Source organism: Sesamum indicum, linkage group LG1 (assembly GCF_026168435.1).
Source record: "Sesamum indicum cultivar Baizhima isolate 11 linkage group LG1, ASM2616843v1, whole genome shotgun sequence".
Taxonomy (NCBI): domain Eukaryota; kingdom Viridiplantae; phylum Streptophyta; class Magnoliopsida; order Lamiales; family Pedaliaceae; genus Sesamum; species Sesamum indicum.
Window position 1 is genome coordinate 2,012,133 of NC_142657.1, and position 18,709 is coordinate 2,030,841.

At 34.8% G+C, this 18,709-nt stretch overlaps 3 protein-coding genes across 6 annotated transcripts; 1 reads left to right on the forward strand and 2 right to left on the reverse strand.

Annotated features, from left to right (window-relative positions):
- The first annotated feature begins 7,404 nt into the window (after nucleotides 1-7,404).
- Nucleotides 7,405-9,826, forward strand: HSFA2 (heat shock transcription factor A2). Of its 4 annotated transcripts, XR_016066730.1 has the most exons (4): nucleotides 7,773-7,913; nucleotides 8,234-8,304; nucleotides 8,369-9,274; nucleotides 9,414-9,826. XR_016066730.1 is itself a non-coding variant. In XM_020693816.2 (3 exons), exons 1-3 carry the CDS (start codon nucleotides 7,602-7,604, stop codon nucleotides 9,425-9,427), a joined length of 1,101 nt encoding a protein of 366 aa, XP_020549475.2. In that variant the 5' UTR covers nucleotides 7,405-7,601; the 3' UTR covers nucleotides 9,428-9,826. The 4 variants fall into 4 exon arrangements, 2 of the variants coding, with proteins under 2 accessions (XP_020549475.2, XP_088739541.1); XM_020693816.2 differs by lacking the exon at nucleotides 8,234-8,304 and having other exon boundaries at nucleotides 7,405-7,913; nucleotides 8,369-9,143; XR_002287088.2 differs by lacking the exon at nucleotides 8,234-8,304 and having other exon boundaries at nucleotides 7,408-7,913.
- Nucleotides 9,827-9,864: 38 nt separating this feature from the next.
- On the reverse strand, nucleotides 9,865-13,484 carry LOC105177446 (mitochondrial carrier protein CoAc1). Its single transcript, XM_011100647.3, has 7 exons — nucleotides 12,509-13,484; nucleotides 12,090-12,172; nucleotides 11,795-12,002; nucleotides 11,225-11,357; nucleotides 10,741-10,925; nucleotides 10,421-10,549; nucleotides 9,865-10,168 (listed from the first exon to the last, which is right to left on the reverse strand). Exons 1-7 carry the CDS (start codon nucleotides 12,698-12,700, stop codon nucleotides 10,067-10,069), a joined length of 1,032 nt encoding a protein of 343 aa, XP_011098949.2. The 5' UTR covers nucleotides 12,701-13,484; the 3' UTR covers nucleotides 9,865-10,066.
- Nucleotides 13,485-15,272: 1,788 nt separating this feature from the next.
- LOC105177619 (uncharacterized) lies at nucleotides 15,273-17,658 on the reverse strand. The gene is made up of 3 exons (XM_011100871.3): nucleotides 17,494-17,658; nucleotides 16,784-17,399; nucleotides 15,273-15,870 (listed from the first exon to the last, which is right to left on the reverse strand). Exons 1-3 carry the CDS (start codon nucleotides 17,507-17,509, stop codon nucleotides 15,777-15,779), a joined length of 726 nt encoding a protein of 241 aa, XP_011099173.2. The 5' UTR covers nucleotides 17,510-17,658; the 3' UTR covers nucleotides 15,273-15,776.
- Between the last annotated feature and the right edge of the window lie 1,051 nt (nucleotides 17,659-18,709).

The following is an 18,709-nucleotide window of genomic DNA, read 5'->3' on the forward strand; positions in this document are numbered from 1 at the left end:
ATAAATTATGCACATGATTCAAGGAGGTACAATTCAAAAAAAACAATTAAATTTGAATCCCCAAATATACCTACCTCCAATAGCCTATGAAGTCTGACAATCCAGGATGAAGAACAGAGGCCTAATTTACCCCTGGACTTGACCCATAAACACAACCCAACAAGAATGGCCTACACAAAAGCCCACACTTGGCAATCCCCCCCCCCCTCCCCCTCCCTCACATGACGTACAGACCACGTTAACTCTACGGACGTAGTCCAATCAAGGGAGGTCCCTCGAAGACCTAGGACCCCCGTTAGTAAAGAATCGCCCCTGACAAAAGGATACTCATTGTGGATGTGTCTAGCAATGGATAAGGATGATTTGTCTCTTATCCAACCACTCTAACCCTTCTCCCCGAAGATGAAGGAAGAAAGATAGGCTTCCAGGTCTGGTTTATCAGGCGGGGATGGTTCCTGGACTCTCTAAGCACTCTCATTAACACTCATCAAGCACCTTCTTATGAACTTGCCCATTTTTCTTATAATTCGATTATCATATCTCAATCTCTTGTCACGTTTATTTATCTGCTCATCTTGTTTCTTCTTAAACTCATTATTAATTTGAACGTCGGAGTGCTAACATGTTCTTTTGCAGGTCTCTTTTCTTAGGATCATAAATGCTCCGACCCAAATTCTGTGCGATAATCCAAGTCCATTGAATTCGTGTTATTTTCGCACGCATCAATAAAGCAAATGTATTATAATTGATCGTTTTATCTGAATTATACACCAATTACATCTACATTATTCTTGCATATCATTGGTTCAAATCAAACCAAATCCAATTTGGACTGAAATTTTTCATTTGTGACAACTTTTTTTTCTTTTTCTTTTTTTTTTTTAAAAAAATAAGTTATATAAAATAGTAAATTAAGTATTAATGAAAGTTGTGGGAGCTTGAAAATAAAAATAACAAAATGTGAAATTAGAGTGTTTGAAAAACCAATTAAGTAGTAGAACGTTATTTATATCTTTTGATTTAAATCATTTTAATTTAATAACTTAAATACAAATCAAATATAATTTTTTTCGAGGAAAAATAGGATTGTATTAAGCCAACTCGGACCAATGGCAAAATATTGTCCATACATCTGCTAAAACCATGTGAACTAAAGTCTAATGAAAAACCATGCCTCGACCGCGATCAAACATACTATTTTTAGTTTATTTTTAATAATAAAATAAGAAACACTTATTTTAAACAATTGTAAATATTTCATAGTGGCATATTGGATCAATTTAAGGTGTACTTAGATGAAACAAGTAAAGTTTTTCATAAAATCGAGACTCAAATAATTGTCATTTATGGGAAAAAAAAAAGGTGACATTTACATTTTTCTCGCTGAAGGTTTGATGTAATTACATGTGAATTTTCTATAATTTGAAAGATTACGTCTAGTATCCTTAAAGTTTGCTTTCATTAAAATTTATCGAATTTATTGATATTAATAAAAATATGAATAAAATAATTTTTTATTTATATTTACCTCCGATTGACTTATTATAGATTTATTGCAGGTCAAATAAATTATTACTCTCCATATTCACACGTTAATGCATGTGAAGGGATATATTTTCACCATTACAAGGGTAGTTCAGTCGAAAAAAAAAATATTTTGAGAATCGTGCAGGAAATGTCTCTATCTCAAATAAATTATTATGTATTTATTTTTCTTTTTTTTTTTTTCCTTTATTGGTTGTAGTTCACTGAATATAGTTTCAGAGTTACATAAACACGGTCTATCCAACTCATTCATTCAGACAGCATCAAGTCGCCCATAACCTGTTAAAAATTCAGTTGATATTGTAAGAAATACATAAAATATATATAATATCAAAATTTACGTATTTTTTAAAATTCTCCTGCTTTTACACCTGTTTACAATGAGGCTCCAAATTCCAAATGTTGTTTTTAGAAATATCAGAAAGGTATTTAGGGGATGTATAGTGAGTGTTTAAGATTTCTATTACTTTAAATATGCTTTCAGAGGCGTGTTAAGTTTTACAAAACAATGACAATATTGGGATCAAGTTGGATGAAGTTTTTTTTTTATACTCACCACCCACTCACATACACTGCTTATGAGTTTTGAACCTAACATCTTTGTAGTGAAATGTTGTGGGGTCCCGATGATCTACAAGAAGATGTTCTGACAATAGCTCTCGATGATCAAGTCAGTCTTGAGTTCTATGTCCCTAGCGTAAGAGTTGGGATAGCAAAAATTGTACTTGATGTAGGAGAGCCAATATTTACACGTCCCAATTAGGTTACACGATATCACGTACACCATTAACCTAAAACATGATCTACAGTGTGCAATGAGCCGTACACACCAGGAATTGCGGTCCCAACAGACAAGGTGGTGCTTTTGTTAATCAAGGACGTCTGTTCTTTTTACCAAGTGCGTAGGTCTCACGAATACCTTGGATACTTAGTGAAATAGTTGATATATTTCGTTCCGTCTCAGCAAATCATTTTTTTTCCACAAGGGATCGTGATGTCTTTCTATGGGATTGCGTGTCTCTTTATTAGTTCCCATTTGTGGTGCACAATTTTCTGGAATGTAGGTGGTGGTATGATCGATTCGATAAAAAGGAAGAAATGACGTATATTTTTCTTTGAAAATTTCCTGAAAAAGTTGTAAATGTAAAATTCTCTAGTAAGGTTTTCGAACACATTATTTATAGAGATCCCTTGAGGAGTCCTCTATGATGATTTTAGAGTATATAAAGGTCTCTTTCAATCTTGAAGGTCTCTAATATATCATTACAAATATCCCTAAATCACCAACATAACTCATCATTTTTACTCTTTTAATAAATAATAATGAATTCAAAATATTAAACTCCCCAATTTTGAGTTTAAGGATATATAAATTGTATGTATAGTGATATAAAAAAGAAAGACATTTTTCACTCATATCTGATTGTTTGTGACACCACGGAAGAATTTTAAAATATCAATTAGGTTTAAAGGTAATTTTCGTCCCCTAACTTCGGGTCATTCTCGTTTTAGTCCCCTAAGTTACTAGGGTTCAATTTTGGTCCCATAAAACTGAAAAAATCTCAATTTTGGCACAAATTTGATCGGAAAGTTGAGTCACTCGCCGGAAAAAGTCACATGACGGGCATGTGACTTTTTAAATTGGGGCTTGCATTGTGATTGGTTGAAAAAGATGATGTGGTGAAGACATGGCCTGAAATTAGAGGACTAAAACGAGAATGACCTGAAGTTAAGGGACGAAAATTGCCTTTAAGCCTTTTATTTTCAGCGAATCACAATGCCAGTCCCAATTTAAAAAGTCACATGCCGGCATGTGACTTTTTCCGGCGAGTGATTCAACTTTCAGACCAAATTTGTACCAAAATTGAGATTTTTTCAGTTTTATGGGACCAAAATGGAACCCTAATAATTTAAGGGACTAAAACAAAAATGGCCTGAAATTAATGGACGAAAATTGTCTTTAATCCTATCAATTATACCTTTAATATTTGTATCAACATAATTCATTATTTTTTTTTTCAAATGGTTCACTTTATTTTGTAATCACCAATATACTATCATATTTATCCTCTATTTTCACCATATTAATCACTCTATTTATTTTTAACCATAAATCAAAGTTTTTTTTTTAAAAAATAATTGTATGTATCACCAATTATATGCGGGTAAATATTGTGTACTTATGAGGCTAACATATAAAAAAATATGGGATAATTACACTGCATTCCTTGAAATTTGGTAGAATTATATGTAAATTCTCTGTAATTTGAAAAAATATATCTAGCACTTTTTATGTTTGTCTTTGTCTAACAAATAGATCTATTCACTAATCAAAATTCACTTTAAAAAAAATGATAAACAAGTCATATTTGACTGCGATTAATTTTTTGTTGATTTATTGTAAGTCAAACAAATCTTTTTATCAAATTATCGTTATATATCTTCACATATTAATTAGAAAATATATATTCATCTTTAATAAAAAAATATTTAACATTAATTAAAAGGTGAGTAATAAATTAAAAAAGGAAGAAAGTGTATATAGTGCCAAAAATGATGTATGAAAAAAGATGTAGCAAGCATTTAATGCACGCATCTGCAGTTTCATATCTTGTACGTCTTGTTGAAAGTCGCTTTACTGTCTTAAAGTCTCTGCTTCTGGATAAAGCTACCAACACATTACAATTCTCCTTTTTTCTTTTTTAAGCAAAAATAATTGGAACCTCTCGTCATGCTCACATATATATGTACCCTTTTTTTATTTTTTAAATTGAGTAAATTTCAATAATTATGTTATATATATATAGGTTCCGTTACTTTGTGGTATGTGATTTGGGTCGAATTGTTCGATCTCTTGTGACGATCTCACCGTAGATGGATTAACCCTTCCGAACCAGATTTTGGGTCCCCTGAGAATAAAACACGAACCGTGAGCTCGTCGGGCACGTCCCCGACAATGACCCTCCGACGCTCAAGTTAGGTTGATCGAGAGAAATATGTGTGATCCAGAAGTTCGGTCTCAATTAATGCGTAACAGTTACCTCATTTATGGTGCATCGGGGTCTATTTATAGAACACAGTTGTACGTCAAGTATTGGGCCACGTGGCCTTATTTTGTCGGTGCGTGTTCTGATCGAACGGTTGTCATCATTCGGGTCTTCGGTCAGTCTGTGCGATCCGGGTCGGGTCAACTGCGACCCGCCTGCTACAAAACACGCGGATCCTAATCGCAAAATGACTATAATGCCCTTGATGAAGGGCGTTTTGGTTCTTTTGCATGGGTGGTATGTGTGTACTCATCATTAGTATGTGTTATTTGAATGATGAGATAAATTATGGGGAAGAAGGAAGGGGGACGAGGAGATGGAGCGCAGCGACAGAAGAAGGCAGGGACAAGGGGGTAATGTGTAGCATTGGGTCTTAAACTATTATTGAAGGAGAGGGAGAGGGAGAGGGAGAGGCACATGGGTGACGTAGAGTAGTGGAGTCTGGAGTTTTGTTTTGGTCGTAAACTGCAAGAGATTGGGCAAAATGAAGATGAGTGATGTGATTTCAAAGTCGTACAATGTCGCCTCATTACATGCATCATATCTATATATATATCTATCTCATCAACCACATCATGATGATGATGATGATGGGATGAGAAGCATCAGATGACATATTGTACAGCTTTTAAGGCGTGCATGGGCACTCACTCTGCCTCATCTTTGCATCCTCTCATACCTTTTTTTTTTTTTTTTTAATTTTAATTTCCTCCAGCTTATAGCTTTTTCTCTTTTTCTTTTTTTAGCCCACATTTTTTTCCTCATATGCATTTTTTTTTTCATAACCTCACTATATTGTGTTTTTTTATATTTTTTTTCATCTCACACTTTAACTTTTTTATATGCTCGCAAAAACTGCTTGCAGCAACAACTAGTCTCGATAAAATTATCATTTGTCATATAATTTATTTGATGTGACTAAATATGATCCAAATAATTAATTAAAAAATTAATCAAATTGATCTTTTCTAAAATTTAATATAATTATAAATATTCTATTATTGTTTAAAAAATTGCTAATATCATCCTACTATATCGTATAATTATATACCTTTGAACGGTAAGTGAAATTGAGTTTGTCTGAAACTTGATGCAATTACAAAATCTGTCATTATTTAAAAAATTACTAGTATTATCTTGATCCGTGATATAATTATGTAATCAATGGACGATTAGTACAAATGTCAAGTTGAAATTTTAATTTTAAATAATAATAAGAAATATATTTATACCCTCTGATCTATGGTTTGTTTACGAAAACCACTCATTTATTTTGCATAGTTATAGAAATCACTTTTGACAGTAAAAAAATAAGGGTAGTTTGTGTAATGATGTTGACATTTTTGTGAAGGTGGGTGTATAATTTTCTAAAACATAAGGGTGATTTGTGTAAATAATATTGATTTTTTGGTGGATGTATGTATAATTATTTAAAATTATGAATAATTTGTATAAACAACCTATAGGTCAGAGGGTTGTATATATAATTACACTTTTAAGTTTTTTTTAAAGATATATGATTTTGATTTCAATTGAATGAGGATATTTGATTACTTGACTATCACAATGACACAATCTATGATGATGCACATGGCCTAAAGAGGCCGAGTCCAAGAAGAACAACAAGACTTGGGGCCGCCCAATATGTTTTTCCCAATAGCCTAGGAGGCCTACTAACCCTGGACAGAGGATTAAGGCCCAAGGGATGCACCCTAGACTCGACTCAACAAGGATGACCAGCCCAAAGGCCCACACACTTTGGCAATCTCCATATGGCGTACAACAGGCTTGCTAGTCAATCGCCATATCATATCTCAATATCTTATTACACTTATTAATTTTCTCATTTTATTTTATTTAAAACCCAATACTAACTTGTGCGTCAGAGTGCTAACGTATTGTTTTGTAGGTATCTTTTTTAGGATCGTACTATCTTGGGCCCAAATCCTAAACAATAGTCCGAGCTCATTGGACCCTTGTTGTTTTTGCATGCATCACACGAATTTTTTCTGTTATTTTTTAATAAATAAATTTGAAAAAAATGGTATAATTAGGAATCTAATAAAAAATAATTAATTATTTCCCTCTTTCTTTGCATCATCAAAAGAAAAAGGAAAGACAAAGAAGAAATAAGAAGAGAATTTCGTAAATCAAATAATGCTACGTATGACCAAAAACCGGAGTCTGTGTGAATTGGGCTAGCAACATTGTGGGCCTTATTCAACAAATCCAGTTTCATTTCACTAGATTATGGCCCAAGATGTGATTTTCAGCTCTTTTTACACTTTTAAATTACTGAATAATGATTTAAACATTCACTTTCTTTTATGTTAAATCAATTACAATTATATACAATTCCAATAACTAATAACTATAATTATTATTTATTTACTAATAATTAATATCAAATATCAATAATTAATAATTATTAAAATAGATAAATTTATTACGGTTAAAGTAGAAGAATAATCCCTTTGTCAAAATAAAAATTATATTATACTGATATAATATGATCTATATTGATGATATTTTTATATTTAATTTAAATTAGAAGTAAATGGTTTTTTAATATAATTATAAGTCATATAAGAAAAAAAGTTGCTAAGTTAGCCCACAAGTGGAAGCTTTTACACTTAATTAATCTTCTCTTAATCTCAAGAAGTTTCTAATCAACCCACTAAGCCTGTTGAAGTTTCTGGAATTTTGTCACCAAAATTATGAGAGCCCACCACCTGGTTTCTACACCCATGCTGAGGGCTGAAGCTGACCCCACAAGAACCTGTGGATATTTGCTGCAAAAGCTGGAACCTTAAGGAAATATCCAAAAAAAGTGCCACACTCTCAGTCTCTAGAACTTTCTTTTCCATACCCATATATGCTCATTACACTCTTGTCTGCCACCGTTTTTCTGACATAGTATGCAAGAAACACTTGCTTCAGGTTCAAGCATAAATCCCACTTCCAAATAAAGCTGCGAATTTCAAGAAAGTTTTGATCTTTTGAGGGGAAATGGAGGGTGTGAAGGTGAAAGTAGAAGAGGAGTGCGCCGCCGCAGGCTATGGTGGTGGTGCGGTTGCGTCATTGTCGTCTTCATCTTCTTCCCCACTGCCGATGGAGGGGTTGCATGAAGTGGGACCGCCTCCATTCTTGATCAAGACTTATGAAATGGTGGAGGACCCTTCAACTGATTCGGTGATCTCGTGGAGCAGAGGCAAGAACAGCTTCATTGTTTGGGATTCTCACAAGTTCTCCACCACTCTGCTTCCCAGATACTTCAAGCACAGCAACTTCTCCAGCTTCATTCGGCAGCTGAACACATATGTAAGTATTTTCAAGAACCAGTCATCACATTTTTTTTCCTTCCGTGTTTTTCTTCATTTATTGGCTTTGTTCCTGTAATTTCATCATGATTTGCTGTTTATTATCTGCTTAAATGAGTCCTTTTCTTTTTCCCCGTAGATTAGAGTTGATTGCTTATGCAATCAGGCTCTGATTGATATAAAACGCTAAAAATCAAACTGGCTGTTCTCTGTTAGAGTTGTTAATTCGGGGGTTGGGGGGTCTTAATCAAGTTTTTTTATCCTTTGTTTTATCCAAAATCTTGTAATTTTTATGCATCTGATCAGCTCCTATGCTTGCAGTAATGGTGGTTCTGGCATTGTTAGCTGTTTCTGGAAGAGACTTCTGTAGGCTGTTTACTCTGTTTCTGATGGTAACCACCTGAAGCAAACACAGATTTGAGTTTCACAACAGTACTAAAATGTGAAAACATGCAGGGTTTCAGAAAAGTTGATCCAGACAGATGGGAATTTGCCAATGAGGGGTTTCTGGGAGGGCAAAAGCACCTCTTGAAGACCATCAAGAGAAGGAGAAATGTGATGCAGGGCATTACTCAGCAAAGTGGAGGTGGTTCTTGTGTAGAGATAGGGCAGTATGGGATGGAAGAAGAGCTCGAAAGACTGAAACGTGACCGGAATTTGTTAATGGCAGAGATAGTGAAGCTCAAACAACAGCAGCAGAGCTCGAGGGAAAGAATTGTGGCAATTGAAGACCGGATTCGCAACACGGAGAAGAAGCAGCAACACATTATGAGCTTTCTTGCTAAAGCCTTCAAAAGCCCTTTATTCGTTCAGCAATACGTTGATAAATATGCACAGAGGGAGGATAAGCAACATATTGAAATAGGCCATAAGAGAAGGCTCACTATGAGTCCAAGTGTTGAGAACTTTCAAGAAGTAGTGACTATTGCAGCAGGTGGTAGTGGGCCTTCAGCTGATCCAAATGAGCTTGATGATATTGACTTGGAGGTGAAGACACTGTTTTCTGCTGCACTGGATGATGAATCGAGCAGCGATGTGAAGGGTTCTGCGGCAGAGATGGTGCCTTCTAGTAACGATGCTGGTTTGAATCCGACGACTGAGGAGATATGGGAGAAGTTCCTGAATGATGATCTAATAGGTGGTGATGACACGGAGGAAGTGTTGGCGGCTGAGCACCTGTCGGATGATGTGGAAGTGGAAGAATTGGTAGCCAAAACATCAGAGTGGACGGGTGAGGATTTACAAGATCTTGTAGACCAGTTGGGGTTTCTTTAATTGAAGCAGATGAAGTTTCTAATGCGCTGTATATTAAGTATATGTACAGCAATGTTTCTTGTTATTATCCATGTCTGGGAATCTGAGGTTAGTTTGATCACAAGAATTGCAGATGTTACTGTATTGTATCCTTTTAAGGAAAATTCAATTTGTATTTAGGTCTGAATTCAATGTTGTGCGTGTGGATTTCATAGTCTTGTTCTTCTTTTCTTGTGCCTTTTTGCAGATGGAATAAGCTAACAAACAGCTCTGAGGATACCAAGAGGAAATGGTCCAGCTTTTCAGCAACAGTGGAAACAATCCCCTATCGTCCCGGATACAGCACAATGCAACTGGACGACTTCCATTATATAACTGTTTACATTTGAAAAATTCCTCGTTTCCAGGTGTTGGTTTTTGCATGTGGACAAGGGAAGACAAAGGAAAATTTGTTAAAAAAGAGACGGTAGCTCTAATCGAATTCCTGTTCCATGGTCAAGATTCAAGAAACTGACAATGGTAGAAGAAAATTTCTATGGAGATTTTCGTGGTGTAATTGCTGGAGATAGAACTCAAGAGTGAATTATGTACTGGTGTTGTATTTGTAGGCAAACAGTTACTTCAGTTCTTTTTATGCATTTCATTATAACTATTCTACGATAGAGTTTGCCGGTTCTTTTTTTATCACAAAAGAAAAATTTAAAAAAAGAATATTTCGTGTCGCTTAGTCATACTATGAATTTATGGTATAACTGCCATACTGACTCTTCTACTTAACACAAATTTCATGTCAGAATTTGGTACACTATCCACCTTAGTTTAAGCTTTAAGAAGTATTAGAATTTTCTAATATGTTGTCACAGAACACTGACAGCTGAATCAGGTAATCCAACTGCAAACTTATGCAGCAGATGTAGCTTTGGATTTCTGCCGTGGAGGAATGTGCAGCCAGTTCTTCATCATGTCGTATGCCGTGAAACCAATTGCAACTGATGGGACAATCTGCAAGAAAGGTCGAACATCTCTGTTACAACCGCAGATCCAAAGGAACAGCAAAATTCTGCAGTATTTCATAAGCTTGTACTGAATCTACGCGTGAGGCTAAATTGAGAGTTCATATTCATTGTGGTTTACTTAGCAATGAGAACTAAACCGAACATTTAGTTTCAAGAATTGTGAACCAGCTTGGTATTGGAATAGAAAAGGCAAGAACCCAAAAGGAGGACAGTCGTATGATTGGAAGAAGATAATTACCTTAATATAGTTAATGCTTAGGCCGGCAAACAATTGCCTCCAACCTTGATTGCGGACGATGGAACCGAGCCCGTCCAAGGTGCTTCTGTACCTCACACCACCTTGTGACGAAGGTTGCAGATGCTCAACCTGAAATAGCTTACAATTACTATCTGAAAAATGATAGCCTAAATTGCTTCAGCAAGATCTCTGAGCAATGTACTCATCTACTGCTTTTTGAAATACTACTTCAACGATTACATTCAACTAATAAACAGTAATATTCATTGCTATAGATTGAATCAACAATACTACTGAGACATACAGGATAACTACATTACCTGCATCTGCCTTCTTACAACATCTAATGGATACGTGAAAGTCTGTCCAAATAAACCTGCCAGAGCTCCACAGGATAGTCGCATCAAAATGGACTTCTGGTGTTCTTCAGGGACGTGGCTTTTTAGTTCTTCGTAAACATAAAACTTCAGGCCAGCATATGGAAGAATACCAATTAGTGTTGGACCTGCACCAAGCATAATTTTGATTAAGACATTTGCAAAGTCTAATTATAATTGAACAAAGAAGTTAAATAAATGTCATGTGTAACAGAAATAATTAGTTTAAGCTTCAAAAAGATTTTCTCTGGTTTTCCCTAGAGAAATCCGATACAAAATACACATTACTGTGTTTGTGTATAATTGTAACTTTACCACATCCTGATGGGATATGAGTGTGATTAATGGGTTAACAAGAAAATGGGAGGCATGAGAGGTATTGTTCGTATGAAAAGTATTAATTAAATGAATGTGGATGTGCTTGTACCTATGCCTCGATAGAGTGCACGTACTCCCCCTTCTCTGTAGACACTCTCCATCACATTTCTAATTCCGCTGTAAGCTGGACTGGCATTGAACTGTGTCGTCCCATGCTGGACAGGTCCTCTTGCTTCTACAATCTAAAAATCCGCCAAGCAGATTAGGAAGTGTAAAATATCATGTTAACCATTCAACACAGATCAAATGAATAATTATTTTAGTCCAGGAAGCTTTGTTTAGGTAGAATTTCCTCTCAACTATCGAAGTAATGGACTACAGAAACACATAAATCTCACATGTGACTCTCCTAACTGCACCGAAGTACCTTTTTCAGACACATGTCCGAACATTAATCAAAGAAAAAGAAATATCTAGTCTCATCCCATATTGCATTTTGACTGGTTCTTATTTCACATAAATCATTTTTTACATGGAAAGCAAGAAAAGAGTTGAAAATTTCATATGGACAAAAGAAATTATTACAGCTAGCAGCATGTCCAGCTAAATCCGTCAGTTTTAAGAATTGCATTTACTGTAGCTCCCATGACTTCTGACAAAGATTCAAATGACCAAGTACCTGGTAAGCAAGTTTGGTGCGAGCCAAATCTAATGGATATGTACATAAAACTGCAGTTCCACCAGCAGCAGAACCAGCTAAAAGATCAACAACAGGCCCTGTCCCCAAGGCAGAGTAGTTATCCAAAATCCACAGACGGTATCGCTCATAGGTCATGAAATGTAATGCTGCATACGGAACAATACGTATCACGCTAGCTCCATTTCCTCTGGATCATCAAAAATTATAATCCATATTGGTATTCTGGAAAATTCTAAAAGAAAAAATGATCTAAAACTGATGGTTTAAAACTTACTTATAAAATCCTGCTACACCTTCATGCTTAAGTATCTTCTTCAGCGAGTGATAGATTCCTACAGAATGAAAGTCTGTCCTGGTCTAGAAAACCAACAAAGGGACAAGATTAGAAACGTCTAATTACTCACAACCAATTAACAAATGTCTCCACATACAACTCCTTGTCCTCTATATTTCATCACATTATCGTGCGTGGCATCTAATGCATCCACATGAAACTCGACCTCAATTATACACAAATATAAGGTTAGCACATCCAACAATGCAAAGTTTCTATCCCAACATCAAAATTCAAATCATCTTTTAGAGGTACTGGGAGGACCGTAGCGCAATATGCATAAACCTGTAAAGAAAAGCTAAATAAACCATATTCCACTGCCATCAAGTAGACAAGAAAGAACAGTTTGTGGCATTCACCTGCAGAAGTATTTTAATTCGTTCTAGCGGAGCAACTGTGGTTTTAGCAAAGGCACCAGCAGCACCTCCGGCAATCAACTCCTTAACATATACAGGAACAGTGTCAATATACTTGACATCTGTATGAGCAGAAGATCCATCTGCAAATCCAGTCGCATTTGATGACAGGGTAGATCCTTGTGAAGAACCCATGTTCTCAAATCCTTCTGCTCTCCAATTCAATTGTCAAAACTTCACCTTTTGCTCTTTTTCCCAATATGCAACAGAAACTCCTTATCCACCGTGTAATTGGTAAAACTCCTTATCCCATCTATCTCTTGGGATAGAGAAGCTGAAGACTTTCTGCTCAATAGGCAGAACCAATGGCCTGAGAACACACTCTATGTTCACAAGCCAATCCTCCTCTTCAGTAAAAACAAGATACATCAAATACGTGACAAGAATAAGAACAAAAACCAACGCCTTCACAATTCAAACACAACCACCATACATCCAGAAGGTGATTCAAATCAAAGCCAATATCTTTTCCAAGAAACAGAGCACAAAGATCCAATAATCAGAAGCCCGTCAACTAAAAATTTAAATCTTTGCCACCGAATCAACCACCTATGTCAAAATCTTGCAAATCGAATGTTGCCCAGATGACAAGACGGCCAAATCTAAAGAACCCAATAGCAATTATACCAAAACCCAACCTGTAACCCTCTGTGAAATTAACTATTCTGTGCGTTTTCTTTTTTTGATAAAACTGTTCTGGGTCTTAAACTCAAGAAAAGCCTCTCCGGTCTCAACTTCAAAGGGGTGAGAGGGGAGGCTTTTCTAGAAAATATATTTCTATTTCCTCGTTTCTTGGAAGGTATCGCCTGCTTTATTTGACAGAAGGTTTCTCTTTTTCAGCAAAAAGCTAGAAAAAAGAAGGGTGAAAGAGACACAGCCTTGGAGATCCGGTCCTTAGAAACCGGCTAAACAAGAGAAACATGATCCCAACTCCCAAAGTTTTTGGATTTTGATAACCAATTTTATTAATGATCAAACTATTTGTAATAACCTTCACACACACAAAAAAGGAAAGAATTTCAGCACATTAATAAAATTAATTATAACCAGTATGCTGTCACACTTAAAAGAGTGTACATAATTAAATTAAAAAAAAACAATTTATACTTTTAAAAATACATGTTAATTGAAATTAAAAAAATTATAAAAATTTTAAGTTAGTGGAAATTAAGAAGAATAGAAAATTTAGGGGTTTAAATGAGTGGGAAATTGACAAGTTAATAAATAAATTATAGAAAAATATATAAATTAGCATAGTAATAAGAAAGTGAGATATTAAAGTTGTGCTCTTACTTAATAATAAAATATAGATTCTCAAAACTTCATAAAGTAATATCAATACAAATTTTATTAAAATGAATACCTATGTGTTGTGAAAAAACGAATAAGCATACTCTTTAATCATAATAAAAATCAAGAAATAAATCCATATTAGTAAAAAGCAATATTTTAATATTTGTCATGATTAAAAAGTTATGGCAAAAATATTTGTTATGGATCATAATCTTAGTAAAAATAATTTTCATGATGGATAATCTAAATTTGTCATCTACTTGTGTTTAACTATAACTAATAATAATTATTTATTACAGTTTTAATCCATAGTCAATAAAATAGGTAATAGTAAATTTTCTTCTAGTGTTTTAACTATCAGTGATAAGAGGAGTCTAATTCAAAAATTATAATTTACGTCCCACAAATTTTGAGAATCAAGTTTATTTCCTTATAAATCTAACATAACTAAGCTTGTAACTGAAATTGCAAATTTTTTAGAGGAAAAAAATATAATTTTGGTCCAATTTCTTAGGGTCGGTGTAATGTTTTGGTCAAAACGAATTTCGTTGGAATCGCATACATGATGCGCACGTGACCACCTAAATTTGAAAATTTCTCCAAATTCCGATGAATTAGTTTTTGTGGGTTTTTTTCCTCCCATTGGTGCTTACATGGCAAGAGTGACGTGTTTAAAAGAACCACGCCACCCCTGCCAGCTCACCTTCCTAGTCATATCACTATTTACTGGAGGGAAAAGAGACTCATGTGGGCCTCTATATTTATCCCCGAATTCATCGCTCTTGACTGAAGAGAAAATTGCCTATGAATTTGGACAAAATTTCGAAGATGTCAAGTGTCACCGACTCTATGGATTGCTATTGTTTTTCGAACCTCATGGACTGATTTGAACTTGGGGAGGATTCCATGTTTGTAGAGAATATAATGTACTTTCCTTTAATTTTTTTTTTCTCCACAGTTTCAGCAACATATTATTAAGATGTTCAATTCTTTTGATTTCTTGTATTTGTTGTAGACGGGTGGTTGTCAGATTTTTTTTTGTAAGGACCCTCCAATTTGTAGAAGGGCACTGATGATTATTCCAATTTGTACAAGTGTGTCTAGGCAGATGGAGAAAGAATGAGATGTTATAACGTATATGAGAATGTATGTAATATATTAGACTAGTTGCAGGTTTTTTAATCGAGAAAAACCTTTGTTTTGATTATAATGACCAGTGTGGTACTTGGATATACTACATGTAATGTTTTTTTAATGTTTCTACTGCAATTATTGTTCTGATTTTAACAAAAGTGTGGCAACTGTGCACTATAATCCTTTCTAAAAAGATTAAAGTGTCAATAGAAAGCATAAAAAACACATGAAAAACTACACTTTCTATTTGAATTGGATTTGGACTAAAATTGTTACTCCACCTAAGAAATTGGACCAAAATTATATTTTTTTTTTCTTTTTTAGAGTTATGAAATGTAATGTGGCGAGTTTGAAAATAATGAAACCAAAATCACAAAGTAATTAACATCAGTGACTTCATTTCAGGTATTCACTTTATTACAGATTGCCACAATGATACTGCAGATATCTTTGAGCTTGCTATTAGCCTCCAGGAGGGACCTTGCTTCACTGCTCCAAGCCTTCACCATTTCATCGTCACATAAATCAACTCTGTTCACAGCAACAAGCATGTGGTTCTTGACAGACTTGGCATTACCAGCCACAGCAAATTTCTTAGCTTCTTTCAGATGCTTCATCGTATCCGTATACTTAACGAAACACGTATAGTACCTTAGCCGTAGTTTAGATCGAGTCCCAGGCTTTTCTAAATGTCCAGATCATTGCAGCCGTCGCGTTACCTTGAGACAGTGCCTGGTTGATGGAGCCGGTGCCTAGGGCTGCAACAGAATTGGGAAGAAGTCTGTTACCCTTGAAAGGTTTGAGATTGTGCAGACAAAGAGATGGGCTCCTGGTTGCTGTTGACGAGTTCTTCTGTTATTTTTGCAGATGCGAGAGCACTGCTGGTTGAACATATAGGGATTATTTGGACAATCAAGAATGTGGTAAGAAGAGAAAGTCTCATGGTGATGATCCTTTTGTGCTTGTTTATTTCTCTTTTGTGTTTGTTTGTTTGTGTCATGAATCTGTTTGATTTATAATGCAAATTGCATCTAATTAGCAACTTTTTTCTGTTTTTCAGAGTAGGTAAAAAATACTGCAACTAATGGCAAAACATATTCATGTCTCAAGAGCGTTTAAAAATTGGAATAAAGTTATAGCAATTGGAAAAATAATTTAATATTTATAATTTTATCAATAAAATATAAAAATTGGTATAAAGCTGCTTATAACTTTAGTCTAAATTAAATAGTTAAAAAATTACAAATTATAATTATTTTGCTCTTTTTGTGTTTGTATTTTTTATGCTTGACATGCATTATCAATCTTTTAATTAATTTGTACAATTATATAGTATCTCCTATGATCCAAGATTCATTGTTTATGCACTTCATTAAAGTACCAATTCAAATATTATATACATATATAGATAAATAACCATAAAGAGAAACGATTTAAGAAATTAAATTTATTTCGAAAAGGACTATATACAAAACTAAATAAATATGTATAAAATCCTTAATTATCCTTAGATGACACAACTATTATTAAATTCAAGAAAATTAATTAACCAAACATATATTTTAAAAAATATGGAATTAATTTATAATATATCCCTCCTACCTATTTTCTTGAAACTTCATCATTTGGATCCAATTGATTTTTCTCAACTCAAATCAAGTTTTGTTAAGTTAAATTAATCAAAAAATAAGTGTAATATACTTATAATGTAATTGATTTTTTTTTAAAAATTATATACCAATTACATAAGTATATCACACTTATTATATATTAATTTAAGTTCGATCAAACCTATTCAGAGTTAGAATTTCTGCGGACTCCTGATCACTAGACGAATTCTGCCTGGAGATGGACGTAAATTTCTTGGGACGGTAAGCTGATATCCTCTTCCCATTTTCATCGTACAAAATGGCGTCGTCGTCCTCCTCCCGAACCCTACATTTCTCACCTAGTATTATCGTCTTCTTCCATATCGACTCCTCGTGGACGTGGTTCAACTTCTTCTCCACCCGCCGCGATGACTTCCGCGACGTCGTCGTCGCCCCGCCGCCGCTTCTCCCCCGTACGTTCACGGTCATGCTGAACACAAACTTCCAGGCGGCGCCGGAATTCGACCGCCGGTGGTGATAGTGGAAGGACGAGGTTCTCAAGTGATGTGCTGATGATGAGTACTGCTGTCTACCGGGAGGCGGCGGCAGCGGTTTCTGATCACCGTCGGGCGGCGGTTTAGCGGTTAATTCCCCAGTGTGGCTGTTCCCCCTTCCACTGGCGGAGGATCGCCAGGGTTTGTTGGATGCATCTTCGTGTATAATTAGTGCAACCTCTGAATTTCCGGCTTTGAGGTGTTCTTCAACGGCGCTGGGAGGCGACGATTTCTTGCGGGTGAAGCCGCCGCAAAGGAGTGAAACTGCAGCAAATTAATGTCGGAAAAGGTAATGCATCATGAGATTAAAATCAATGACAAATATATATGTAACGAAATTATGTATATATATTTTTACCTACTGTTCTTCCCATAGTGAAAAATAAAATGGAAAAATTCAAAAGATTACAACTACAATTCTGGGAAGAAATTAAATAATTTTAGTTGATTTTCAGTGAGATTACAGAGTTGGGTAATTTTCCAGAATTGGTTCCCGAAACAGATTGCTTGAATTGAGGAGAGTGATGAGAGAATGACTGTTAGCATATTAATACACCCTTAAATATCAACCCCTAATTTCCTTGCAAATATAAACTAATTATTTTATTTTTATTTTTGATAATTTATTTTCATCGCCAAATTATATATGTATTTTTTTAATTTTTTAAATATATAAGGAAAGCATGTTGCCAACCACTACTAGTTGAGTTATTTGCATAGACCTCCACTGAGGTTTCCTACTTTAGCATTTCTAAATTATATCTTAATTTAAAAATTAAAATCGAGGTCTTATAAATAATTTTAAGTTTATGGATTCGAATTTTATTAAATATATAAATATTATATTAATATATTACTTGAATTGATATGCTGATTATTTTTAAAATATTTATATAATTATGTAATTATCATTTAAAAGAAAAGGTATTTTGTACTTCAACAAGATACCCCATCTATTGATTGACCGTTAGTCAACATTTAAATACAAAAATAGAATTGTATCCACTCAATGTAGAATAATAAAAAGGATAAAAATTAAATAAATAATTGACATATCATCATTCATCCAATTATCACTACTATGTTTCTGGTATATTTTATTTCATTATTGATTTAATTTTGATTTGATATTTGAGCAATTACTAATTTTTTATTTTATCATCCAGACATAGATTTATTCAATTGAAATACATGTATATATTATGATTCAAAAAGAAGAAAGAAACGAGAGGTCCGTGACATTTTAAGAGGCCCAAGTCATGAGAGACCCAAAAACACTTTATAGGTGGTCTTAGCAAGTGCGTCACAGAAAACAGACAGGCGGACAACCTTGGCAGGTGCCTCCCAGAAAACAGACAGGTGGACGACCTCGGCATATGCCTCCTAAAAAGTAGACAGGCAGGCGACCTTGCCGGATGCGCCCTAGAAAACAAATCGAAAAAAGGAGGAGGTTGAAAGCATCCTCCTACTCGGACCATGATCAAGCCAAACAAATATTCGGCTCAAAAGGTCCACACACATGGCAATCCTCTCCTACATGGCATTTCGTCAACAGCCACATTGGACCACATCAG

Coding starts and splice junctions, on each gene's coding strand:
- HSFA2 (XM_088883415.1), top strand. CDS start 7,602: ATGGAGGGTGTGAAGGTGAAAGTAGAAGAGGAGTGCGCCGCCGCAGGC. Junction 7,914..8,368: donor TTCGGCAGCTGAACACATAT/GTAAGTATTTTC, acceptor GAAAACATGCAG/GGTTTCAGAAAAGTTGATCC.
- LOC105177619 (XM_011100871.3), bottom strand. Junction 15,871..16,783: donor GAAATTCTAACTCTGAATAG/GTTTGATCGAAC, acceptor TTCAACCAGCAG/TGCTCTCGCATCTGCAAAAA.
- LOC105177446 (XM_011100647.3), bottom strand. CDS start 12,700: ATGGGTTCTTCACAAGGATCTACCCTGTCATCAAATGCGACTGGATTT. Junction 12,003..12,089: donor GGTGTAGCAGGATTTTATAA/GTAAGTTTTAAA, acceptor TTGATGATCCAG/AGGAAATGGAGCTAGCGTGA. Junction 11,358..11,794: donor GCACCAAACTTGCTTACCAG/GTACTTGGTCAT, acceptor GCGGATTTTTAG/ATTGTAGAAGCAAGAGGACC.